This window comes from Hoplias malabaricus, chromosome 18, assembly GCF_029633855.1.
Source record: "Hoplias malabaricus isolate fHopMal1 chromosome 18, fHopMal1.hap1, whole genome shotgun sequence".
Lineage (NCBI taxonomy): Eukaryota > Metazoa > Chordata > Actinopteri > Characiformes > Erythrinidae > Hoplias > Hoplias malabaricus.
Window position 1 is genome coordinate 14,685,684 of NC_089817.1, and position 27,649 is coordinate 14,713,332.

Here is a 27,649-nt window from a genome sequence, read left to right on the forward strand (position 1 = left end):
CTCGGCAGCCTCGCACGGGCCGAATATTTCATTTGCTCATTATCAAGTCCTCCTACTTTGTGTAAAAATGATTGATTCCACGTATGAAGCTGTAAATGCTCCTCGTACGCAGGCAGAGGGCAGCTGAATGGCAGAGATAACAATAACATTATGCCGGTAATTACCGACAATCTCATAAACACAGAGTTGTAGAACAAGACTGAAAATCTCAGGCTCATTATCCGACATTAATGGGTCTGCAGAGGCAGCTCAGACTTCGTCGCGGCATTTCAAACGTGCAACGTGCAAGTACGAGTTGCACAACAATCAGATCCATTAAGATGAAAATACCAGAGGGAGGGCAACACTGCTCGTACACTCGTTTACACACACATACACACACACACACACCCAAACAAATGTGCAGTGATGCGAGAGTGATTAAGAGTCCAGCTTAGTGGCTTAGAGACCTGAAAGAAGAAAGGCCTTATACTGTAGCCTTGTGGAACCCCAAACACAGAGCTTCATGCTGGCTGCTTCACTCCATACTTTCATTGTCAACAAGCTGCCCTCCCAGTGTGAAGCGAATAAAAACCTCACACATCACACCTCAGCAAACACATCCAAGAGGCTGTATTCCCTTTGAAGATGGAGGGCTACCTATATGAAAGACTGTCTATTCTGTGTGAGCATCAGTCGGCAATGCTTCAGAAAGCAATTCAATGGCATATGATGCATTCTACTGTACATCCAATTAATGATTCTAACGTACTCTGTACCATATAGCTGCAATTATCCAGTATAAATATTATGAACACAACCATTTGGCGTGTTTGTATAAAAAAAGTTGGCTCGGCCAATTTCAAACAGACTGCACGCTTCTGTCGCTTCTGCCCCCGTCCTGTTAAGACCCGTCCCAAAGGAGACGTGGGGGAAGGGAAGTCATTGGGAAGGAGGCATCAAACACATGGGACCCGCAAACTCCATCCAAGTGCATCAATCCCACAGCGCACCAATGTTTCACCTCTCCTTCAACCTCAGTCTGGGCCCTGCACCCGCTCCAGGCTCACCGCCCCGCCTCATTACCTAATTGTTCACACACCACTGGCCCCAATATACATACAACCAACCCCCTTAAATGGTTTAATTTTAGCTACTAGAGTGGTTTTCCATTCTGCATTATTGAGGTCCGTCTTTTTTCCACCTCCCACACACCTGCTCTAACTCTTCAGTGAAGAAACCTTTTTAGTCAGTTACCACAAGTAATAGAAAAAGCAGTTAATTTAAAAGAAAAACTATTTAAATACAAACTGAGACACACAGTTAAATCTAGCCCCTTCATCACACAAACTAAAGAAAACATTTCCATTGATTCACAGTCCAATTCTGGGGGCTTTATAGACCTCTGTTTGATACAAACAACATGTGCAGCTTTAAAGAAGCTGAATTGGACACTGTTTGTTCATTTTAACTTGGGTTAGTAATCAGTAGCAAATACATGGAGTCATTTTGGTAACATATACTTGTTAGTCCCATGGTTATCATGTCTTGCAGCGTATCAGTTGAAGCAGGGAAGCATTCAAACAAACAGATACAATAAAAGAGAATGAGAGAGAGAGAGATGCAGTAGAGTCAAGCTGTACAAAATCAATGTCTTCGTTCGCATTGAATGGATTTATTGATTAAAAATCTCCTTCTGCTCTGACTATCATCTGATGGATGCTAATCAGCCTGGCAGGCGGTTTATCTGGCCTTGTCGCCAGAAAGACTAAATAAATATTTATTCGTAAGGGAGCGGCTGCCATTTTGAATGAATAATAAATGCCTGTGCGCTATGCTGTAATAGCGCTTAGCTGCAGACTGAAATGCCTTGGCTAATTAGTTAATCAAACATTCTTCACACTGTGCTCTCAGTGTGTGTGTGTGTGTGTGTGTGTGTATGTCTACTCAATTTGAAATCAGAAGGTCTTGATATTACTGAACTTCTACTGCCTTATTATCCAGGGGCTATAAAACGAATAACTAGTACAGTCGTGAATATTATACCTGACAAACTTATTGACATGGATTCCAAACATTCCAGAAACCTCTGTCAAGCTTTGAAGCAGCTTCACATCTAAGGAAAGATCAGTGTGCATCAAGTGTATTAAAAAAAATGCCAAGCATCATTCAAAATCAAGTAAATATCTTTCATGTATCATGACTCGAGCAGTCTGCCAATTTCAATCTGAGCTCCTTCAAAATTCCTCATGTTACTGGTAAGTTCAAGGTAATATTAAAAAAAAATACATCAAAACAGCATCAAAACAGAAGGTACTCAAAATATGGAAAGACAGTATTGAGGTGGAGATTTATTCAGAGTGGAATGCATTGAGAAATTATCTAAATAGACTTATGTTCCTACTGTAGACTAAATCCAAATCTGGGTTTGGGTTGTGTTATATATAAAGTTCCAAAGTCAAGATTCCTCACAAAATAAAATATGCATGTAACAATGAACATTCACAATGCAGCACAGGCTAAATCAGATACAGACAGGCTGCTCTCAAATGAACAAGCTAGAAAACCTGACTGTTGTTGTATTGAGTGGTTAAAAAGCTAAAAATAATTAATTAATTAATTAATTTTAAAGTTAAATAAAATCTAGCAAGCAAAAACACCTCACTACTGGAACATCTAAAAGACATGCAACAAAAAGAACACAAAAATAGTAACAGGTCCATGATAAAAAAAAAAAAATTAATCCAGAAATTGTAATTTGAAATTATATACATTTTAATTGCAACATCAATTCAAATTCATAATGGTAGATTAATGCTTTATGTACAAGTCTGCTAACATCTTGCAGAAGTCAGATTAGTACACATTATTAATACACAGATACTACAGTGTTTATTATCCCACATCTAACAGAAGTAGCCTCTGTGAGACATGATACCAATATCAATAGGCACCGACCTGCAACACATCTGATATTAACATTGTAACTAATATCCTATTTGTGCTGCAGCATGTGAGCCACTGACCAACCCAGAACAGCTGTTAGACATTCAGGTTATTGCAGTTGTCTGTTAGCTTGTTTTGCTGTTGTTCTCTCTGCATGAGTGGCTCAGGGCTACCTGATCTGGCCGTTCTGAGCAGTGGTGGTGGGACAGTAGAAGCATGCCATGCCATGAAGGATCCAACAGCAGGTAGAAGCAATCTGCTTCTCTCTGAGCCAACACCACTTATCTGTCTGGGGAGGGACCGTCTGTTTCAAAACACACGCACATGCAATGGCATGAATGCACACACGCTCGTGCACATGCTGTAACTTACAGATGAGAGTATTACTGTGTCTGTGTGCATTAGTGTGGCATGATCAAATAATAAACTGTCAATTCGCTAGAAGTATTCATTTCAGTACCCCGCAGTCACCCAGCCACAAAGCCACACGTAAACGTACACTTTCTCACTCCATCTCACACACACACACACACACAAACCCCACAAGTGCTTCACTCTTTCCCAGAAAGATACAACTCACTGATTTATTACAGTGCTCAGCTTATTATGATATTTGGTGAAGATTTTTAGGGGGCATTTGGCCTCCTGTCAAACCTACACCTTTTTCCAGCTGGGCAAACTAGGATAATGTAGCAGCAGGCTGCTACACAACTCTCTGGGGAAAGAGGAAGGGGGGAGAGAGGGAGGGAGGAAGGGAAGAGACAGAGAGAGAGAGAGAGAGAGAGAGAGACAGAGAGCGCAGGTATAATCCCTAATTCTCTGGGAAACGAAAGAGTCACTCTTCACCCTCCCACAGAGGCAGGAAGCGCTGCAGGAAATTAACTGGAAATGATATTCACAGCCTTCTGTCAGCTCTCGTTCTTCTCTCTGAGACTGCATCACCCCCACACACACACACCCCCGCCCACCCTCCACATGAACAATACGCTCAAACCGGACAATCACATCTCAGGAGCAGCTGTAGCTGGACGTCATTACCTTTCTATGGTTTGGCCAGAAAGATAAACGGAGATATAAAATATATCTTTATGAGAAAAAGAGCAACTGCAAAGTAGAAAGAAGAAAAAAGAAACAAACAAACAATGTGTTTATATTAATTGGTACATGTTCAGAACAGTCTAGAAGATGGCAACCTCAGAATATTACACATAGTGCTTATGTCAAAAAAGAAACAAAGTCAATACAGTGAGATGGAGGGAAAGATTCAAAGAACACAAGCGTGGGGCAAAGAGAGAGAGAGAGAGAGAGAGCACCTAAAGGACACCTAATTTCACTTTACATAAACGCAAAAGCTGATGATAACACAAATGAAGCACACTCTGTTTAAAAGATTGTGTGTGTGTGTGTGTGTGTGTGTGTGTGTGTGTGTGTCCATTTCCTTCCCAGGCCGGGCAAAATCTCGAACAGAACGGCCTGGATGACACACATCCGCCCACCCCTCCGCCCACACTCTGCAGAAGGTCTCTCTGGCACTGCCTGGAACGTACAATGGATACTTTATTGCTAGAACTGCTGTCTCAACAACAATGCATGCTTCCACCCCTTCACGGCCCAGCAGATGGACTCCAGACTCCGAGCTCGGCTCTTCCCGAACCCTTAAGAGTGGCCAGAACAGAGCGTGGAGAGGTGAATCACTTTCATTGTTTTGTCCTGGTGTGTTAGAGGCTTACACGGTACAGGAAACAGTGTAATTCTGCTGAGAGGGACTTCCTTTATGGCCCTGTGACAAAACTGTATCCAAAAAGCCTTTAATAATTTGACACATGTCCGTGAAGTGCTTGACATGCACTAAAGTTTATACGCTTGGAATCAGTGTTCCAAAGCCTGAAACCAATGATTAGTAAAGTAACAGAAGACTTGTTGCAGAAAAGGAATAAACGATTAATTTCAAGTCCAAGATATGTAGCGTTGTTTTTAGCCTATGGCATATAGCACTCTGATATACACTTGACTGGCTTTGAGTGGCAAGGTGAAATGAGTTACTGACTGGAGGAGGTGGAGGCAGTGGGTGGAAGTGGATCATCAACCACAGGAGACGGAGGGCAAGATGTAACATCTAATGTTGATGGCACTGGTTCAAGTCCATGGCGAGACTTTTTTTTGTTTGTTTATCCACCCTCTCAAAGAACCAATCTAGCGGTGTCTGACAGTGCCTCTCTACTTTTCGTCATAGACGAGATGGTAACAATGCATTGCCTTGTGAACAGCTCTAAACAAATGAGCACAGACGTTCACGTTTTATGAAAGTTCACAAGCTGAAGGTTAATATGTAAAAGGACTTACTGTAATTAGAAAGCTGTCAAAGAAATAGGTATATGATTAACATGGAGCAGACACACTGATATTATGAGAGCATAATTGCTAAGGAGGTACACTGATAAGAGAATCACGTTAAATTTGCTTAACAAATAGCCTGTATGTGGTGTCACTGATGCAAAGCAGAGTGTAGCATCACCTGTGAAACATTCTGATAGTAAGTGAAAATGTGAGTGAAAACCCAGTTCCATGAGGTGCTTGATGCTTCAAGTTCCTATAATGTTAAATTTTGCTATATGTTTTTGAAATTTTAACAATTCTGACAAATATAATGATTATCGAACGTATTATTGCTGGTGTAAGTTATTTCTAAAGTGTGTGTGTGCATAACCTGAGGGATCATAAGAAAACAATAGCATGTAAGTGGGGTTGGGGGTTGAGGGGAGAACCTTTTATTTGTCATAGATTCCATACAGCCCTGTGGAGTGTGTGTGTGGGTGTGTGTGTGTGTGTGTATAATCAGGGGCTTCCTGGGAGACCCTTAGCTTTGTCATAGCAGAAGAATGGTTCAGTTCTGAGTAAGCATGTACAGTTGAGAACTTTCTCAGGCTTCTGGGATGCACTCACGCCTTCATTCCTTGATCTTGTCTCATTTGTTCTCCTGCCCGACCTCTGTCATTTCCTCCTTACAACCTTACTCACCAAGCATGAGTAAAAAGACCCCCCTCTCACTCACACTCCTCTGCCCATTTTCTCAGCAGATGTCTTGGGTTACTGACACTTTTCATGTGAACATTTTCATGGGTGCCAGAGACCACCGAAGTTCTTAGAAAGTCTAGTGAAGCAGACACGCTCCCTCATTTACCACTATGTAACAGACACATTTTTTTATCATGTGTATTTGTGAACCCAGCCTAGTGTGTGCAAATACCAACACATTAGGGTTAACAAAGCACTCCACGTGTCAGCTTACACTCAGACTACTGTACTTGTTTATTGTTGTTGTGTATTTTTTTTTTTTGCAAAAGACCTAAGAAAAGCCCACCAATCAAAAATGCACAGCCAACAGCGTCCTGCGACTACAAGTAAAGGACTAGAGGCCGACCAACACAAATTGTGTAGCAGCAAATGAGCTGAAGATCAACAAGGTATGTGTGTCTGAGTGGGCACTGTGTTTAAAAACTGAGAATGAAGCACTACACAAAAAACATCTGCTTTGTGGTGGGCTGCAAAGTATGCAAAGTATGCACAGCAACAGAAGGACCACAGTCTGTAATCACAGAAACAGTGATACTTCAATATTATGGCTCATCTGTGTGTGTGCGTGTGTGTGTGTGTGTGTGTGTGTGTGTAAAATGTATTTTTCTATTTAATTGTAGTAATTATTTTAGCATAATAAAAGGCATATTTTAAACCTTAATAATCAGTGTGCTGTTTTATTTATGTGGCTCAAACACTGGACTATGGCCCTACAAGGCAAGGCCTGGCCACAGAGATTGGAATACAGACATGAATTATAGTAGAACTGTAGATGAAGGTGGAAAAACATGAACTGAGGAAACAGAATTCTAAAAAAATGTAAGCAATGGCCCCTTTAATAGTCACTGAATCACAGTGTCTGTATCTCTTCTTTCCAGGCATTTTTCTTTATTATTAGCCAGCTTAAGGAAAAATCTGCTCTGAGTCTTTGAGCTGGTCCTCTGGCCACAGATTAAGCCTAGTCCTAAAATAAAGAGGATTTTCAAAATAGAAAGATTAATTTTGCCCAAGACAAGGCAGGGGAAAGTGTGCCTGGCTGTTTTAGCTGATTATAATGTTCTGGACAGAGTCAGCAGAGATTGTGTGTCTTCAGCCCTTAGGAAAATATAAAAGATAAGCACTCTGTGAGCATGCAGAAAGGATATTCTTCAGCCTAACTAACTGCAAGAGCCCATAACCAGACCACACACTCCAACTACTTAAGGTTGGTCTGGGGGTCTAAATAACACAGTTGATTTAATAATTTGGGGCACAACAGGTTCTGTATCATTGCATGTAATGTACATAAAAAGACCCATATTGAAGACAGCCACATTCATTGTGGTTTCACGTATTGAGTTTAACGTATTATGTTCAAAATTATAGAAATTTCAAAAAATATTATTTGCCTCCAGACTGCTTTGCATTCATTACAATATTTTACATCTCTTGTCATATTAACCACCACTACAATTAATCTTAGCTTTACAGCAGTTAATTAATAAACTGTGGTAGTAAAGAAATGAAATCAAATTCTCAAAGCAGTTTTCCAGCATTTAGTTTAAAAGGATTCTGAACATGCCAATGTTTAGATATCATCTGATTTTTATTTAATTATTCTTCATTAAGAGAATTAAAAAGGGTTACCAGTAGACAGTATCGACTGCCTTAGAATTTTTTCCCTGTAGCATCTGAGCATTATTAATGGTCACTGTCCACTTTAACAAAAACACCCTCTACTCCCTCCAAACAAACTTCCTATGTGGACTCTGTAACCTCTATGAGCCACCACTGCCTGTTTGTGTGCATGTGTGAGCATGTGCTGGAAAGGGTCCAGACCAAGGGGTTTCCCCCACCACTCCCATTCTTTCTAGGATAGTGTCCTCACTTTCAGAATGCTGTCCTTCCTGTTCGGTGTGTACGATTTTAAAGCTCATGGCAGTGCATATTTCATGTGAATTAACATGCTTTCTTATTCTAAACATATAAAAAGCAGACTCTGGCCCTGTATCCCGGATTCAGACAGAGCTCAGACATGCACTACTGCCAGGAAAGCTCAGGAAACAGTGACATCACGGTCGTGTGAAGGACACTGCGACATCGTTACTTCCTGTGCGAGTGTCTGTATCCACGACGATAAGATCTCTCTGCTGATCACTCTGGGAGGAAGCTACTTTCTGCTTAGGATGCAGAATAATAGAGTGTCAGTGTGATGCCACAGTTCAGACTGTACACTTAAAGGCTCAGAAGGACTACAGAATGTCCTTCAAAAAAATTAAGGTGTCTGACTAACAATGAGCTGAATTGACATTTTTGATAAAGAGTGGGTGAAGAGCAATAAAAGCATTGCAATACTTAATTTTATTTGCATCTTTACAATACACAATATTTGTCAGTGATCTTAAAGTTTTTGATAAATTTGTAAATATGATTTATTACAGTTCTATCATGGTTAATAGGGCTTATATATAGCAGTTAGCTATGTTTTAAAATGTAGCATGAAGTCACTGGTGGCTGCTGTTTACAAGGTTTTCAAAATTTGTCTTAATCTGGCAACACAGATTTCCAGTGCTCTAGAATGACTAAAAATAATTAATAATAATTAATTTAATCAATACTTATAATTTGCAATGTCTTGCAAATTATATATATATATATACACATATGTTGTTTTTGGAAAAAACAACAGTGCTAATGTCACTAATGTGTTAAATCTGACAGTTCTCAAAATAGCTAGCTACATAACTGACGTATTTCTGTGCATGCTAGCCCAACAACAGGTAACGTTAGTGGAATACCTGCACCTGCACAAATTACATTAAGCCACATTAGTAATCTGATTATCACACAAATGCCCCAAAAAATGTCTTGTCTGGACCCCCAAAAAGCAAATTATGATAACACTTCCCACTTATAATCACCCTGTTGTTGAAGATATAATATGTCAGATATATAAATCATCACACTCAGACAAAAATAAAGCCAGTATATACAGGGTAACAGTCATAAAAAATAAGACAGGATGTGTCAATGTAGTACTGTTCTCAGTAATCTGAAATTACACTGTTCTGTGGTGCATATCTTTGATGGAGATCTATGTCTCATTCATACACACAAATTAGAGCATGTACACAAAGCAAACGGTGTACATACGAAGCTGAGTCCTGCTGTTTGTTTACAGTGTAGTCTCCTAATGCCAGTAAACAAAAGGAGCGCTAACTTTGTTACAGCTACATCCTGTTTCCTGGCACAATGCTATTAAAGTGGGCCGATTGTGCTGTGATCGCTTCAGGAAGTGGCAGTGGCCATGAGGGTCAGGGTGGCAGTTTAATGGCAGTAAGTTAGAGGCAGCAGCTTTTCTCATTCTCATTTATGGACCTTAAGACAAGGAGATGCCTGCAGCCAATCCCCCCGACACACACCCACACACACACTCGCACACTCCAGCAGGACTGTCACTATAGCTCACAAATTAATATACTGAACTAAGTATTTTAGAATATGGATACAATCATTTTAAATGTTTATAAGTAGAAGAAACCCTTAAGCACACATACTTTACACAATCAACCAGAAAATGTATACGTTAATAAACAAACCTGGATAATTAAGAAATTACAACTTAATCCAGAATTCGTGATCTAAACCTTAGAAGAACTTCTGTTGAACTCCAGTTCTGATTCTGCAATGGATAACAAAACCAATTCCGATTCTATAACAGATAGCAGAACTAGTTCTGATACCAGAATGGACATGAAAACCAATTCTGATTCCAGAACAGATATCAGGTCTAATTCTTATTGTAGAACTGATGTCAAGGATGTGCTTGGCCTGTGGTGTGAGACCAGATAACAATGGCAGGTTGAGAAGATCCCGTTGTTTGAAGAGTTGCAAAAGCGACTCAATCTCTCACACGAGAGAGAGAGAGAGAGAGAGAGAGAGAGAGAGAGAGAAGATCCCTCTTCTCTGTCTGCATCTCTCTCTCCATTCCGGTAATGAAGCTGTTTATGGGCTGCCGCTCCCCACCGCCCACAGCTGATCAATATGAGCTCCAGTGGAGCAGAGCTGTTCGAAGATCTCCTCCACCTTATCCCCTCTCTCTTTCTCTCTCACTCTCACTCACACACATTTTCTTTCATTCTTTGAGTGACGGCTGGAGGTTTTCTCGGTCACGAAACTCTAGAGACACAGCAAAATATACTAGGACAGGAAGGGGAGGGAGAGTGCAGGTCAAAGCACTTCCGCAATGTAACTTCATTAAAAACATCTGTGAAACACAGCAGTCTAATTAACCTCATTAGAGACAAAGTTATCAGAGGTGAATGGAGGCCTCTCATAAGCTTTTAATACAACAGTTGAATTAAAAAAATGAATAGGACAGATTGCAAAGTCCAAATCTCTAGAGTATGCTTATTTGTTTTTGTTGCAAGACCACATTCACTGTAACAACACCCGAAAGTATGCATTTATTTTAATAATGTAATAAATTTTAGTAAGTGCCGTTAAACAGTCCTGAAGTCGTGGGAGTGGACAGCATAAATGTGTGTCTGTTTATGAGCCTGTTAGTCTGTAGCACGGTTTGACACTGTGGGGACATCGTCACACCCCATGCTAGGTGACACATCTTTCACTTTGAGTGAGAGAGAGAGAGAGCGAGAGAGAGAGAGAGCGAGAGAAAACGCTAACCTGATCTGATCACATAAAAAAGCTGAGTACAACATACTTACAGGCCTGGTTCACACTCATTTAACTTTGGGTCTGACCACACCATGATAACAAAGAGCCCCCTAAAGTTTCCATAGCACATCACATATCGCATCATCAGCCAGCGATCACAAGCCAAGCAGAAATGTACTAATTTCAAAGCAGAAAAACTGCTCGCTTGTGTTCTTTCTTTTCAAATTTCTCAGATTCTTACACACACTCACACATAGGATGACAATATTTAAAACAAAAAAAATTGCCTTTTGACTGCAAAATGTTCTTAATAATACAAACCATTGGGAAGTATTGTAGAGTTCTTAGAAAGAATCTGGGTGCAACCTTTGCTTAAAGTTTAGAGGAGCAGCCCTGGGATCATAAGGTCACAGACTCAATCCCCACAACCTGCTGGAACATCCATGGTTGAGGTGCCCTTGAGCAAGGCATCTAACCCACAAAGTGCTCCCTGGGCACTGAGTGTTACTGCCAGCTGCTCCAGGTGTGTGTTTTCACTGCTCTTAATCACGATGTAGGGTAGAGGTCAAATTCCGATGTTCTCTTGTACAATGACCATAAAGCATGATGTCACATTTTTTTCACAAATGCAGTGTTGCGTGGACAGCACAAGGACAACACGCATCATACAGAGTACTGTACGTGGTCTGCAAAAGTGGACAGAAGCGCATCAGCATTCTTAAAGCCTTATTTACGTCCGTGCTTCAGCTCATGTTTGTCAAAATGTGTTTTCTTAAAACTACCTCTTTAAACCCCAGCTCAGAGCTGTTTGTTTGCAGCTTGTCTCTGCCGATCTCTATCTCCACACTGTTGATTAGGCCGAGCTCAGAGGGTCTTCTGGTCTGTGTGGGAAGTTCAGACTCTAAGGGCTAGTGTGTGGGTGTGGGTGTGTATGTGTGTGTGTGTGTGTCTCCACTTCATGTGGTTATTGGGGGCACACATGAGGCAGTATAGAAGGCATCACAATAAATCAAACATGTCAGCCAGACTCCCAGAGGACCAGTGTCAAAAAAGACGCATCTCATATGGACAGCCGAGACAGTCACCAAACATTGCACACTGCCCCCACCTTCTCTAGCAGTGCGCACACACACACACACACACACACACACACACACACTGAACTACCGTCACCCTAAACCCTGACAAAGAATCACACACTCATTGCACATCTGCCAACAGGAATCCAGCCAAACCTACAGCACAAGTACAGACATGACACAGTGGACTCCTTACATACACAAAAAAGGCCCCTTCTCTTCCTCTCCTCTCCCATCTTTCTCTCTTTGATAATCTTTCCTGTTTTATGCTTTGAGGTTCAGCTGTCAGGACGGTTATTGATCCAGCACCCCCCCTGCAGGCTGGGCTGAATCAGCCCTGATGTCCCACCTGCTCTGTGGCTTGATCACCAAAATTGAGCCAATGCTAGCAGACACATTGTGACATGTAGAGACACTTTAGGGCTAGACTCCCAGGCACACTGAGAGACAGGAAGAGCACCTCTTTCAGACACATTTATTCACACCACTGAAGAACACCAACACATAACAGACCACCCATGACCTCTGAGAAAATGAGAGAGGGGGAGAGGGGAGAGAGAGAGACCGACCAACCAGCTCATCACAGAGAGTAAGAACAGATCTCTGGAACTCAGGCTCGAATTAAACTTGAATGCTATGAAAAGATTACAAACTGAAACCATATCTCATTACCATCAGAGATCCATAATGGAGCCAGATCTTGACTAAGTACCAGCTCAGTGTCCACCGAGTAACGGTAGAAAAGAGCAGGTTTAGAAGTGAAGACAAGCATGCACTTTCTCCTTCGCTGTCAATAATTCAAAATAATACAAGAACATTTTTCAGACTGTTTAAATTCCTGATCCCACTTTATCAAACACTTATAAAACTGGAAAAAGTACAGATGATTATGGGAGAGGGGCAAACAGCCCCCCGTGTTGCTTCACATGTCACTGCCTGAGAGACACTGGGTAACACTTACCTCACCACGTGTAATTATATATATATAGCTAGTATTCGTTCATACCTGCCCTACACTGATGCTAAGCCCTTAATACATACATTCATCACTTTGCGTCTTGACTATAGCAATGCTCTCCTTACAAACTACAGCTCCTGCAAAACACAGCTTCCCAGCCACTTACACCGACATATCTCACCCATACTCAAAAACCTACACTGCTTGCCTGTGTCACACAGAGTCACTTATAGTAGTGCTTATTCTATATACAGTTCTGAACTTTTAACCCCACATTGTCACATTGTTACTTGTAGTACCAAAGCCCTGTCACAGGACTCTAGGTGATTGAGGTTCCTTGTCTGCTGCTGTCTTCCACGCATGTGGAATCATCTCCCTCAAAACATACGAGCAGCAGACAGCCGTAACTCTTTTAAATCTCTTCTCAAAACTTTTCAAATATGCATATAATTGCTAATCTGCCTTTAACTCAATTAGATGCTATTTACATATTCTTATCTATCTTGTCTGTGTGCCTCTTGTTTATACACACTTCCTTGTTTTGCTTTAATCTCCGTGTTTTTATTTTCCGTCTTATGTTCTATTGTTCTCTTCCATTTATTTTATTATATAAAAATATTTATTATATATATATATATATAGAGAGAGAGAGAGAGAGAGAGAGAGAGAGAGAGAGAGAGAGAGCGCTACTATTTTCATTAATTTTTAAAATGATCATGTCGTCATTGTAATATTGTCGTTGTTGTTACAGCTGTAAGGTGGTAATATGGTAAGACCGTGCTCATTTCAGTCATGTACAGCTTTGAATGTTGAATCTTCAGAGAAAGCAGGCAGAGATGAGAAAACAGATGTTGTGACATTTAGCAGAGAGACACTCAGTAATTAGTGGAGCCCTGTGCTCTCTGTCTCTGTGTGTCTGTGAGGTCAACATTTCCAGATGACCTCAGCCAAAGCCCAGCCCCACAGCATCTTCCCACTACTCAGGAAAAAAGGCCAAAAGAGGTGACAGAATTTGTGTGAGGGATTTGTAAGAAATAGTGCGTGTGTGTTTCTTTTTTAATTTCAGAAAAGTGGAGGTGATGAGAAGTCTGAGGAGGTATGTAAGGGTGATGACCCGCACGTGTGTGTGTGTGTGTGTGTGTGTCTGTGATGATAATAAGAGGGTAAAAGCAGAAAGGAAACATATGAACAGGATGTAACTGGGTTTTCCCCCCCTCACTGCATTTATTCGATTCACTCCCAGAACACTTGACCTCCGGCAGAGAGAGAGGGGTGAAGTCCTTCTACTGAAATGAGCCTCAGACCTACAGCAGCTTTCAACTACAAAACCCATTTCCCAAAATCTGATGTGAGCATAACGTGAAAAGTGTGCTGCATGATAGTAAACGTGACTCTGGGATGTTTCTGAACAACGTTTTTTTTCTTTATTCTATAAAATCAGTTTACATTTCCAAACCCCTCAGCATTGAAAGACCTTTTACAAAGAGGCTGCGCTCTGATGAACCAGGCCCACCTTTTCTTCATTAACAGAGGAGCTGAAACTTCAGAGGAAAGAAGAGCTTGAATGGTTAATTTACCAGAGCTGAATTAACCCCTGCAGCATTCAACCAAAACCTAATACATAACTGTAGGATCAGTAACACTTAAGAAGAAGACAATAATTAAAGATAGGATTTCCTAGTGTGCAGCTGGGTGTGGAGTATTATATTATTCAACCAGACCCCACACTCATTATGCACAGCAAATGACACCACTGAAAGAATAATCAAATCCAGACTTCAGCATGTAGGAACATGCAGTGTGTAGATACAGGGGGAAGAACAGAATGAAAGAGAAAGAAAACAAAAAAACAAAATCAATAGTCTATGAAAGAGGGGGCAGATCTTATATGCTGGAACATCTGGCCACCGGGCCCCAGCTCCAGTGTTGTTTGAACTTCACTTTGTTGGGGTGTGAGTGTGTGTGTGTGTGTGCGTGCGTGCATGTTGGATACAGCTGTAGCGGGGGCTGAGGCAGTGGGGTGCAGAGTGTGGGGGCCTATTTGGGAAGACGGTCCTTAGATGAAGGAGGACAAACTCCCCTTTCATCCCTCCTGGGGTCATTAACTTTGAAGGCCTTAAGGGCCTCAGCTTGTAAATAACTCCAAATTAACAACAATCAGAGCAGTTTATGTTGCAAAGGCTGCTCCCTAAAAGAATAAAAGCGTTGAAAATGTCCTAAACTGTTACACAAATGTTTAAAAATCATAATGTGAACCAACGTCTCACAAAGAACTTGGTCTCCATCATCATATTCGCAGAAAACCCAGAAACGTAGGTGTGAGTGTGTGTTGCCCTGTGAAGGACTGGCACCCCCCCCCCCAGGTGTATTCCTGCCTTGCGCCCAATGATTCCAGGTAGGCTCTGGACCCACATGAACGTGGTCTTTGTCAGGTATAAATAGCAATTTCACACAAATATATAGATGATAAATACTGTTCATCTAATCATGACCTTTTACTGATTAAGCCAAGCATGTGGATTCAGGCTGGGTTTCTCTTCCAAATTCAATCACCATGAGTTGAGATTCTGGGTCATGCTGTGTTGAGCTTAGGCTTCAATTTTTTTCCATTCAGATCTTTACTTAATCTGCAGCAGTTAAAGATTAGACTTTACAGTTCTGGAGTATTCCTTTAAGAGGATATTAAACAAGCAAGGGATCTAATAACCAGTACACAAGAGGTCAGACCAGCACATTCTGAACTCATACTTGAGGACAGAGGTCTTTAACTTCTGGTTATCCCTTCTGGCTGGCTGTCACTTGAAATCAGAGTGGGGGAAAAAGGCCTAGCTGGTGTCTCAGAGTGACTGACTAGCACAGTTTCACATCCACCGCTGTCTTTTTCCAGTTCCATCTGCACTTTCATTTCATCTTTAGCTCTCTGAGTCAGAACCTTTGAGAGAGGTAGACAAACAAGTACAGTACAGAAACAACCCAAAAAAGACATAAAAAGACTATTGCTTAGGCAAACACACAGCAGGGAAAAAAGGAAGGGTTCCCCAAGATTTCAGATACTAGCTCATGACGGCATCAAGTGATTTAGTTAGACAACAAAGCTAATTCTATATCATTTATATTACAGTATTTTTCTTAGGACCTGGCCATTTTCATTTGAAAGCATTTTAACATATGACAGATCTTTGTAAAGTTTTTCAGAAAGAAAGAGGAAAGGAGAGGGGGGAAAAGAACAAAAACAAACAAAATCAGTTCTCATGACCCACCGCAGAACAGCATCATCCAATCTACAGGACAGGAGGACGATACGAAAAACATGCTGTGTGTATGTTAACAGTTTTATTGAATTTATTTTACCCAAACAAATCATTAATTATGAATGTGGGTGATCGTAGCTATGTTTTGATTCATTTATTTTTGCTACTGAACACCAGAGCTGGAGTGTCTGACTCACAAATACATTTATAACACAAGTTTTAGGAGAGCAACACTTACAGATTATTAATTTATATGAGAATTACATGAGGAATAAATAAATAAATAAATAAATAAATAAATAAATAAATAAATAAATAAATAAAACTCCTCACCATTGCATTCTGGATGCCCAAGTCCAGTTTGTGCACAGATGATTTAATCATTTCATTTTCCTATTTTAAGAACCATGATGTTTTAGAATAAGCATTTAATTAAATTATTAATTTTATTTATTCACATTAATTTAAGTTGTTGTGCATATCAGCAGAAATATGAAAACATAAAATACAAACATTACACAAATATGAATTAAGGTTAAGTATTTTTTGTCAGGTCTATATGCAATCCACATATAGATTCTAGTTAGAATCTACAAAACCACATTACATAAAGGACAGAGGCTTACTATGGGTATCACTGACCTTTATAGATAAGAAAGTGCTTTTATGCTGTTCTGAATTCATAAACATATATAAATAAATTTTATTTCTTGTAAGTGTGCATGAGATCTCGTCTAGTAGCACCATAAGGCCTCAGCGCAATCTTTTGTGGGTGACTAATGAGTTTGTGCTCCTGAAAGCTGAGAGAAAGATGATGATGATCAAGCGCAATGTTGTGGTGAGAGCCTTGCAACGTGTTGAACCTTCGATGTTTACTCACAGCAGATGGTGGAGGGCTGAAAAGGTGGGCAGGTCCAAACAACAACTGAGATGTGTTTATCCGTGTGGAGAGGGCTGGAGCACGACACACACAGAGGCATGACACGGCCAGGCATGCTGAGCACTTAACTGAACAGACGCCTACTCACACAGAATACATGGAAACTGAGTGATCCATCAACTCCAGGCTGTGAGTTAATTACCTGAAGGTTGTTAAGATAGAAAGCAACAGAAGTGGCAATTATTGCTCAGTCATCGTCAAAAACTAAAAAGAAACATCTACTTGAACTCACTTGCACTCCAAGTGTCCTTTTTTTTTTTTTTTTTTTTTTTGTCTGTGTAACTATTGTTATTGTTCCCTAAAGAACTCACACACTCACACACGAAAGTGCCATGTATTAGTATTTTGGAGAAACATACTTCTCCCAGGAAAAGGGCTGCAATGCCAGCCCTCATTCTGAATGACTTACAACATGGTGGCTTTGTATACAGTGTGTGCTTGACTGACCTCCCTCAGTCCACATCTGTCTCTTGTTGAAAATGTATGGTGCATTATGAAGAGGAGAATCAAACAAGGTGACCACAGACTGTTGGGCAGCTTGAGGCTTGTACACAGCAAAGAAGTGCAAACGTCCACTTGCAAACTGCAGTTAGTATCTTCAGTTCCCAAATGATTCAAAATTAAAAGAAAAAGTGTTGTACTCATTTGTAAACATGCCTCTATCCCAGCTTTTGAGAGAGTGTGCTGCAGCAGTCAATTTCTACTTCTTTTTTTTGTAATGAAATAAATGGTAAAATATTTTCCCCTGTGACTATATTCAAAGCTGCTTGTGAGCAACAGGGGAACGCACAGCTGTGGAAATTATTCATAAAAAATCTTTTAGAGACTTACTCCAGCTCACATTCAGGTTTTAATAAATAATACTTATTACTCTCATACAAATATATTCCATAAATAACCGCAGGATAAAATATTGCAAAGTTCAATGCGAGACCTCAAAACATTTTTCTGGTTACTGTGAAATGGAGGATTTTTAAAAGTTTGAAGGACTATACATTACGTAAAGTTTTCCTTCTAACACACATTGAAGAGAGGAACCATTTAAGAGCCATGGATTTTCTGATTCTGTATTCCATATAAATTAATATTGCTGTCCTTGTTCGCTTCACAAATTGGTATTAAAATCTAAGTGAGGCTTCTACAGCACCTGCGTCTTCTCCAAAAGCATTCAAGAAACCACTACACTTTCATAAACCACACAGTTAAAATGGTTTATAGTGAAGGTGGCTGAATTTGTAGCAAAGTGGGTGAGAACCGATGGCTGCCACCACACAGCCGGCAGAGTACATTAGCTCTGAGAAAACCATCTCTGAGGGTGCATAATCCTCCCTCCCACACCACTTACAAAGCTGACAGAAGCCAGAGAGGAATGAACGCAGCACACACCGCGTCCTTCCATTATCTGCAGAGAGAGTAAATGCAGAGCTCAATTTCACAGGTTAGACTCGGCCTGCTGAGAGCGAGCGAAAAGCAAGAACGCCAAGACGACTGAAAAGACCATCTCTGCAATCTCCAGCCTACTTAAAGGCCAAACCTCAGTTATTTGGCAGTGTAAGCTCAAATGATAAAATAACCCCCTTCTGTCTTTCTGAACGAGCTCACAACCGAGTTCACCTCAAGCCACAGCAACCTTTCTCAGCAGTAAGCTCTAGTTACTCCTCAAAAGAGACTACTCTTGATTACATTTGTTTGCTATTTTTCACTGTGACTTGGTTTGTGTGGAAGTAACTTGGAATTGTTTCATTCATAAATATAGGTTTTTGAATGTTTACACCTTAAGGATGAGATTAGATATAAATCACAAAAAAATAAAGACATGACGCATGCAGGAGACATGGGATTAGAGTAAGTGCTCAGTAAGTCTATCCATGTTGAATTAAAATATATAAAATATAAAATGAGCAAGTAATTATGAATCTAGACTCCTGTGGAGTCTTTGGTCGCACCCTTGATCTCAGAGTGGACCAGGAGAACTACAGAAAATGCACTATAAACTGAGACAAGAGGTAAAAGTACTACTTCACTTCTTCAGAATTTCTTGCCTGCATCTGCATTCAATATACACTCGTTTCCTCCATTCATCTATATTGCAGAGTGCTGGTAGATCAGTCCTTAATGTCACGGTTAATTGATGCTAATGCATTTAGACCATCTTAGGCAAGGAGAGAAAGCCAGCAATCAGCCAGTAGTGTTCAATGCAGCCCAACTGACAATGTCAGCTTACTGCCATATAACATGAAACGCCTCCACTATAACAAAACCCTCTCCTTTTTCACCACAACGGATACCATCAGCACATTTCAAAAAGACTGCTGCTGTGTGTTATAGTTCAATAAAGTTGCAGAATTGTTTTTCATGAATAAATAAACAGGGGCAATTATTTTTATCATCAGAGTATTTCAAATCCAGAGCTAATTGCATTAGCCTGGACTAAGGACCTTCTCTTTTAACTTAATTAGCTGTAGGTATGATTAATTAAGGCACCCTTTGCAGCAAAAGGACTTTTTAGTGTGTGCAAATTAGCACCAGAGAGCAGCTTTTATTCTGGCTGTGCTAACCATTGTAACAATAGCATCAAATAAAAAAATTTAAAAAAAAACCCACACATAAAAGCTAATTATTAAAATTATCATGTACAAAGTAAATATAAATGGGGTCTTCCAAGAAAAGACAGTCAGTAATAATATATATATTTTTATAAAATAAACATAAAACCTGACAAAAATACTGTCTATATCTATGCTAAAAATATTTATTTTATGATGATTAATGATTTCATGTTTATGAATGATTAATGCCCAATGATTTAATGATTTTAAGTACTTAGAAATATTTAGTTTTATACTGCTTTCCTTGTTTCCTTGCATGTTTTTCCCCATCCCCAGCCAGCAGAAAGCTGGAGCCTGGCAGCTGGCAGTAGGGATGATATTTACAGCAGACAGAGAGAGTCCCATGGCTGGGATCAGGAGGTGAAGTGTAATTACTAAAGCACACGTGCAGTGTGCTGAGACCAGACTACAAACTGAGAGCCATTTCAGCATGCTGTTGTACACTCCAGTAAGTCTGCCTTTTCTTCTGTCAGTTTTTAAAATGTACTGGATTTTTTTTAAACCATATTTAAAAAAAAAATTATATATATATATATATATATATATATATATAAATAGGCTGATAAAAACATATTGTAGCCAACATTAAAGGGCTAACAGCATCACATATATAAAATGTTAATTTCTATGAATTATTTTATATTTAAAAACACTTCAGCAGCATAATTAGACTGGAATATTGTGGGCAATGTGTATACTGAATTGTGACAGGCTCTTTTTAGCTGCATCACCCATTTACACAGAGGGGAAAAAAAATAATATCTTCAAATCAGAATGCTCTTCTTCAAATCAGAGGTTCACTAAAATATAAAACAAGCCACTAAATCACGAGTGCTTTCTGTTTTCAGTGATGCTGATAAATTCATAGTACCTAAACATCATATAATATTAATGGCCAATCAATAAATTGCTCATGCCCTACTCTCCATTCATTTTGTCTGTAAAGAGAACGATCCCTTTGTTTGGTGGCTCGTGCAATGAGACCTGGAGGGCAGTGAACTTCTCCCCCGAGATTTAAGACACAAAGACATGGCAGCCATCAGCCAAAACCTCTGCTCTAAGCACGGAGTGTCACAGGCTCCGGCTTCATGGCTGCGTGTCAGTCCAAGTCCCCAGGCTAACTCCTTCTCCTCTACCTCTCTCTAAACCCAAACCCACTCAACCATACACCCTCAGCACCCTCACTCACTGTTTTCACATCTCCATCACTCCAAACTAACACACAGGTTTGATTTATACCACATCACAACACGAGGCCATACAAATGTACAAGAAAGACCTCTGCAAAGCCAGAGTCCAAGCATGTATACAGTCAAGACAGCTTTTAAGCACATTGAGCCTGTCAAGTTAACTGGATTATGAGAAGCACAAATTGCAGCCAACCTTTAAGAAGGAACTTTCCATCACTGCAAGTTTTTCTTTTTTTTCCTCCTATTTAAAAAAAAGTCCCAGAATGGAATCTCTTTTTAAAGGCAGCAAGTTGACCTACTAAACACTGAAAAATGTGTGCTATGAACAACGTGAATAAAAATGGCAAAATATTTTGCAGTCCCAAGAACAGGTGCAGGATCCTGTTAGGAACTGGCATTGCAATTTTTCTGCAATGTATTTTGTGACACAAGAATGATTTAGTTTGGCACATCACTCGCAACATACATTGCGTACCCAAGAACGGTTAAGTTGGGGTAAATCAAAAGGGACAGACTTCACTTTTAGATTAGTCATGGAATATGAAATTTGAGAGTTTATCACATGCACCAAACAGCAAACGAAGTTGTAGAATGACGCTTTTCATTCAATTGATTCATGTGGAATTGCATGTTGCACATCAATCACATTCACATTTATACATTGGGCAGCCCTAGTCCCAAATCATTTTTAGTCTTAACATGGTACATTTGTCTCCTTTTTCTCTCATTTTATCAAGCATTTCATCCTGAAAATATACACAAATGCACACAGACACAGGCGAATCCTCATCTGCAAGCCTGGTTTCTCCATTATTTCTCTCCTGCGGAGACTGGGGAGTCTGAGGTCAGTGTGAGGGAGTGCTGTCAGTTCCCTCAAATTAAACTCCACTGCCAAGAGCGCATCCATAATCAGCACCACACGCCATAGGGAGAAATACTGGGACATAAACCAATAACCAAAAACACTGTTATTTCCTGGTAATGGCAAAAGCATGCCACAAAACCTTTTCGAAATGCACAGTGTTTACCTAAATCGTCAGGGGCCAAGTTCCAGGCATGGCTGCAAATTTGAGGCTGTAGTTTAAAACTGATTCTGGAAATGTTACATTTGGCTGTGAGGAAACCAGAAGACTAAGATTTTCCTTCTTAAATTACTGAATACAGGGACCAAGGGGAACAGAGCTGAGATCTGCCGACTGTGCTGCCTTCCAGAAGACACAGAGAGAGGTTCACATACAGCCATTGATCCAAAAGTGTCAAGCAAATAATCTCAGAGTAAAACGTGTTGATCTGAGAGTTCCACACACATCTGTAACACTGACCATGAAGCAGAAACCTGGTTTGTCTCACAGGTTTGACATGTAAGACCCTTGGTCCAGTAAGGTTCAGACACCCGTCAATTAACAACTGCTTATGATGAAACAGAAGGCAAAAAAACCCACAAAATGAGCACAAGTCACAAAACCTGACTCTATGTGTAAAGCCCCCTGCCCATGACCACTGTTTAAAGAACGGGTCATACTGGGTTCAGCCATGAAAATAAAAATGAAAATCATATTAACATTAAGAGTTAACATTAGATGCAAAGATTGAATTTCAACTGTAATTTGAGAAAATGGGCACATCTTTTACAGGACCTTACACAAAACAAGCATGTGACCAACAAATCTAAAAAAGGAATAAAAACACTGTGTCCAAAGTAACCAGATGCCACAAAAACACACCACATTCTCCACAAAAGAAAGCCACTTTCACAACATCGAAAAACTTCACCAAACAGCTCTGTATGTGAGTGTTGACAAAAAGCCGACTAAAGCAAACCACATTCTTTACGTCTTGTTTGCACAGCAGACAAATGGAGCCCCCTACCTGTCCTGTGACTGCTCCTCATACATCCTCTCCTTGCCTTCTTTAAAAAGTCGGATAGCCCTTTTCGATTTTTTCATCAGGCTGTCGATGTAGACCTTAAAGTAATCATTCTCGCTGAGTTGCACAAGTTTCTGGTTCTCCTCATATTTGCACAGGATCATCCTCAGATGTTGGTAGGTGTCCGGCAGGATGTCCAGAATGTAGGGAGGACTGTTTTTCAGCTGTAACCGGGGGTTCTGACATAGCCTTACCTATAAAACAACACAATGACTTTAAGCATTTGGTACAGACCATGACAGTGCATATTCTGCATTCAGAGGATGTCCTTGCACTAAGAGGTGGAGAAATGCAGGTTTTAAAGGACAAAGTGTTTTGATTTTAAAATAACTGCTTCATGCTTTTTGTAGAGCTAACAATGGGTCATAGGTTGGCAAACATTCTTGTGTAAGCTCATACTGCAATTTCACCCAGATCTGTTTTCACAGGTCTATTATGCTGCCTGAGATTGCACCTTCCAGCTAGTATCAGTATAAGAAGAATGGTATTATCAAACTTATGTTCAGAGGGTCACTGTATTTTCCTAAGATAATCCTTCTTTTATTTTTACTTTGAAAAGTCAATGTGTGGTTTTGGCAAATATGTTGTATTTCCCTGGTGGAAAAGTTACTCATTTCTATATACCATAACTGTTCCAGCATCTGGCATCAACATACAGTTTACTTAAGGGTTAAATAAATATTGGTTATATTTGCTTCTAATTACCTTGATGAACTGTATCTGTCTATCAGCACACATAAAAAAACTCATCTATCTTCATCTAAATGATATATTTAGACATTATTTCAAATTAGAAGTCATATAGATATACCTCTACACCATCATCTTCAAAAAGTAGACACGTATCCATGAAAACATAAGTCCACCTCTATCTCCACACACCTCTCTGCATCTCAAACAGGTTTTGTTCCTTAGATTTATGACGCAGGAGACCCTAACTGATTGAATTTGCCTGTGTGAGATGTTTTTGGAACGCTGCAGTTTCAAAGCAGCTCAGAGTCCAAGCTTATTTCACTCGACTCTTCTAGTAGAAAAACCACAGACATGTTAACAAGGTACAATTTTCACTCGGGGTCTTTAAGCAGTTGACTGGACTTGTGAATCATTCGAACTGATGGTCCGACAGAGTCGGTTCGCTGTACCGAATCCAACTGAACCATCTGAAGTGTAAACACAAGGCGTGAGTGCGTCTCTCTCTTACCACTTTGTCCATGAGTTTCCATGTTTTCTCCACCGTCCTGCGGTCCGCAGCGGCTTGTTTCGGCGGGCCCACCACGTCCTGAATGGCGTCTATGAGACCGAGGATGCGGCCTTTCCGCGGGTTCGGCGCCCGTCCACCCACACTGCGGCCACTGAGAGCGGTGGCCATTTCCTCCGCACTGTGGACAACACAGTAAAGCTCCGTCTTTGGCGTGCTCGTGTCTAAGTAAACACGGGTACACTACATAGGGACACTTCTGAGAAACATTATATAAACACTTTAGTTGACTACTTTACACCAGTGGTGCATAACTTTACTAACTTCACAAACTCTCGCTAAAGTATTTAAAAGGAGTCTGTGACTTTTAACAGCAGCTGGTCTGTCTTATGAACCAAAATGACTCTAGTGGACATTTCGTTCTTTTGGAGTTAGTCTATAGCAACAACATCAGCAAAAGCGCTGCATAACTTTTGGATATGAAGAGCAGTTGGAAATATAGCACATGGCACGTTTTTCATTCTTTTAATAAATGAATATAGTATAGAGTGTAGTATATAAACATTGTAATGCCCACTTCCAACTATGTAAAGCATGGAAAAATAAGGAAATTCTTGGAAGTGATCTGTAATGCGTTCTGGGAAAAACTTAATTTAATGAGAAGCAGTTTCAGTGCGGGCTGCATTTTAGAAAACATTTGGAAAAGCAGTCTCAGCGAGCACAAACCAAAACAACAACGCAGCTTTCAACAGCTGTGAAGACTCAGCAGACACACTCGTCTGACGATTAAAGCTCTCAACGGTTCAGTCCGTGTACAATTTTCTGTATATTTCTGTATTTCCACACTTACTGCGGCAAAACAGAGGAGCTGCCAAAGAGAGGGGAATGTCCGCGGAGAGTTCCCAAGTTGCAGCAAGGAGGTTCCCACCAATAGAATCAAAACGCAACAAAAGCGAAGAAAAACAGCGCAAATACAGGCGAAACTACCACCTCCACTACATATCTACTCACGCCGACCTGTCTATGGAGTACATTCCTCGGGTATCGTTTCCCAAATCGTTTTAAAAAGAGAATTAAATCCCGGTTTTGTGCGTGATGTTGTATTGTCGGGCGCAGCTCGTTTCTAAATCAGTTTCTTTTAAACACAGCGGATTCGCTCGGGCTGCGTCCCGCTCCGGCGTCACCGAGAGGCGGAGCCTAAAAGACTGGCAAGTCGCGACAGAGGCGGGACTATGCAAATACAGGGTCTCCTCTTCACCAATCACAACTGAGCACTGTTTTGCATACCTAATACTCGGAGAGTCTCGAATGGAATTGTGCGACGCGATTTGGCGCCCGCCCCTTATTAACATATGCAAAACACCTTGATCAAATTATGACAAATCTTCCATGTCCAATGGAAACTAATGACTTAGAGCCTCGTGGGTGAATAGAAGACCACCCGAGTCACACACATAAAAAGAGTGAAACTAATCATCACGCTTATTTCATCACAATGCGTTGTGTTTACGTTGTGTTTAATTTCCTTTTCATCATTTAAAATTCCAGTCAGTGGAAATGCTGAGGCTACTGCTGGAGCTCTGTCCTCATGTCTTAGGCAGCCATTAAAATTATTATACATCTTGTTCACATTTAAAAAAAAAAATATATATATATATATATATATATATTATATATATATAAAATACACAATGTTATTTTCTTGTTTACACGTATTGTTTAAAGGATCATTTATTAAAGAAATATGTTAATCATGTTAAATAAATTCTCTGTAAATATGTATGTAATTCTTGAACAGCAATGCTAAAACTTTTGGCAAAAATTAATAAACATCCTCTACAAGTAACATATTTGCACATTTAATTATCATTAAATTGTGTTTAGTGGATTTATCAAATATATATATGGTTATGACAGTTTATATTTTCAACCTAGAAATAAATAGTAATAAATGGGTGCTTTGTTACGTATTCACATAAACATACTCATTTGAATACAATAATTTAAAAATAATGTTAAAAAGATTAAATAATTACATAAATAAATTTGAAGAAGTGATATTGTATTAATATCCCTGGGGGAAAAAACACCCTGCCTCTAACACATTCATTTCCACCTATGATTGTAAAGCATCCTTGGGTTTGTGAAAGGCGCTATATAAGTTGAACTAATTATTATTATTCTCTCTCTCTCACACACACACACACACACACACACACACTGCTGAGCAGTTTTGTTGAATATGTTATGTTATTCACACATACTACAGGGAACTGAGCACACATATTACAGCCAGAAAAAAGCACCCAGGGAGCAGGTTTGGATTAGGTGCTCCTCAAGAGTACTTCAGCAATGCATTTTGAGGGAGGAGAATGTGCTTCTTCTCTGCCCCTATTTTGACTTGCCAATCCAAGGGACTGGACAGAGACCTTACAGCTTCCAGCCTGCTCCTTTAATCTTTGGGCCACAGCTTTCCCAAAATTACGACACTGGATGGGCTTGAACCACAGAGCTTTTGGTTAAAAGGAATACATTAACATACTTCTAAACTTACAATGATTAATAAATGAATTTCTCCCCTGTTTGTGGTTGATGATGGTGGGGAAGATTGCTTAGCCACACTTTTCAAATGGGTTGAGATCTGGTAACTGTTTATATTTTTCAGACTCATCAAACCATTCACTGAGTACTATTAATTTGGGCACAGATGCTTTGTCATCCTGGAACAGCCCTCTAATATTAGGATAGAGATGTTTCATTTGGATAGACGTAAAAGTCAGAATAATTTTGTACTGATTTGCAGTGCCTCTCTTTTAATGAGGGGGAGCCCATTCCTATTAAAATTTGAAGTTGGCCAGTGGCATTCACCAGTGGGATTCATAGTTTGGGAACTTTTAGCAGGTAAACACACTTATACCCTAAAAAAAAGGTGGGTAATATCCAAGTATGAGGTTGAAGGCAGCAATGCAAGTTCAGCAGTTTTTATCCAAGTAACAGCCCCTGGTCTCACTGTTGAGTTTGTCTTGGTGTGGAATCCTCTCACTTTGCTCATTGTTTTAGTGCTGTCACTGCTGCCCCAGTATAAAAATAATGTATGTTCTTCACTGTTTTCATTGTGACTGTACTGCCATAATGGAGCATTGGTGAAGTCGCGGGTGAAAATCACATGTCAAAAACTGATATGGCGGCTTTCAAGATGGCGGCCATGTTCTGGACATAGCCTAAAATATAGGCCTCCTCACCCATTAGTTGCTGGGGTATTATAGATAAAAGGGTGTCTTGCATCATTTGACTCACCCTGTAGACAGTGAAACATTCCTGAGAACCTAAGTGAGTTTCTTATGTTTGGCAAATTGTTTCGGATCACAAATACCATTTAATGTAGTTCCACTACTCCAGAGCCCAGTATTGAGGGGCTTTAGCATGTGCTTTGCATTGGGCATGGTGACATCTGGTGCAGCCATTCTAGACCATTGTAATATATGTCATGCTTTTCTATAGGGAGTATACACAGTCCATAATATTATGACCACCTCCTTGTGTCTACAAACATTGTTCATTCTCCCAGCTCCACTGATCATACAGGAGCATTTTGTACTTTTACAATTACAGCCCGTAGTCCATCTGTTGCTCTGAAAACATTCTAAGCTGCCTTTCACCCTGATTGTCAGTGTTCAGGACCCCCGCAGGACCCCCAAATAGCAGGTATGATTTGGGTGGTGGATCATTCTGAACACTGCAGTGACACTGACGCCGCAGTGGTGTGTTGGTTTGCAGTGCTGGTACGAATGGATCAAACACAGCAAAGATGTTGGAATTGGGGATAAGAAAGTATGCAGGGT

The 27,649-nt window shown here is 40.2% G+C and overlaps 1 protein-coding gene across 1 annotated transcript in view; it reads right to left on the reverse strand.

Annotated features, from left to right (window-relative positions):
- The window catches only part of cblb (Cbl proto-oncogene B, E3 ubiquitin protein ligase), an 83,327-nt gene extending 58,394 nt beyond the window's left edge, over positions 1–24,933 (reverse strand). The window contains exons 1-3 of the mRNA XM_066650509.1: positions 24,658–24,933; positions 23,811–23,988; positions 22,553–22,803 (exon numbers count right to left, since the gene is read on the reverse strand). Coding sequence (XP_066506606.1) covers positions 22,553–22,803; positions 23,811–23,978 — 419 coding nt within the window. The 5' untranslated portion in view covers positions 23,979–23,988; positions 24,658–24,933. The remainder of the gene's footprint in view (positions 1–22,552; positions 22,804–23,810; positions 23,989–24,657) is intronic.
- Positions 24,934–27,649: the final 2,716 nt, after the last annotated feature.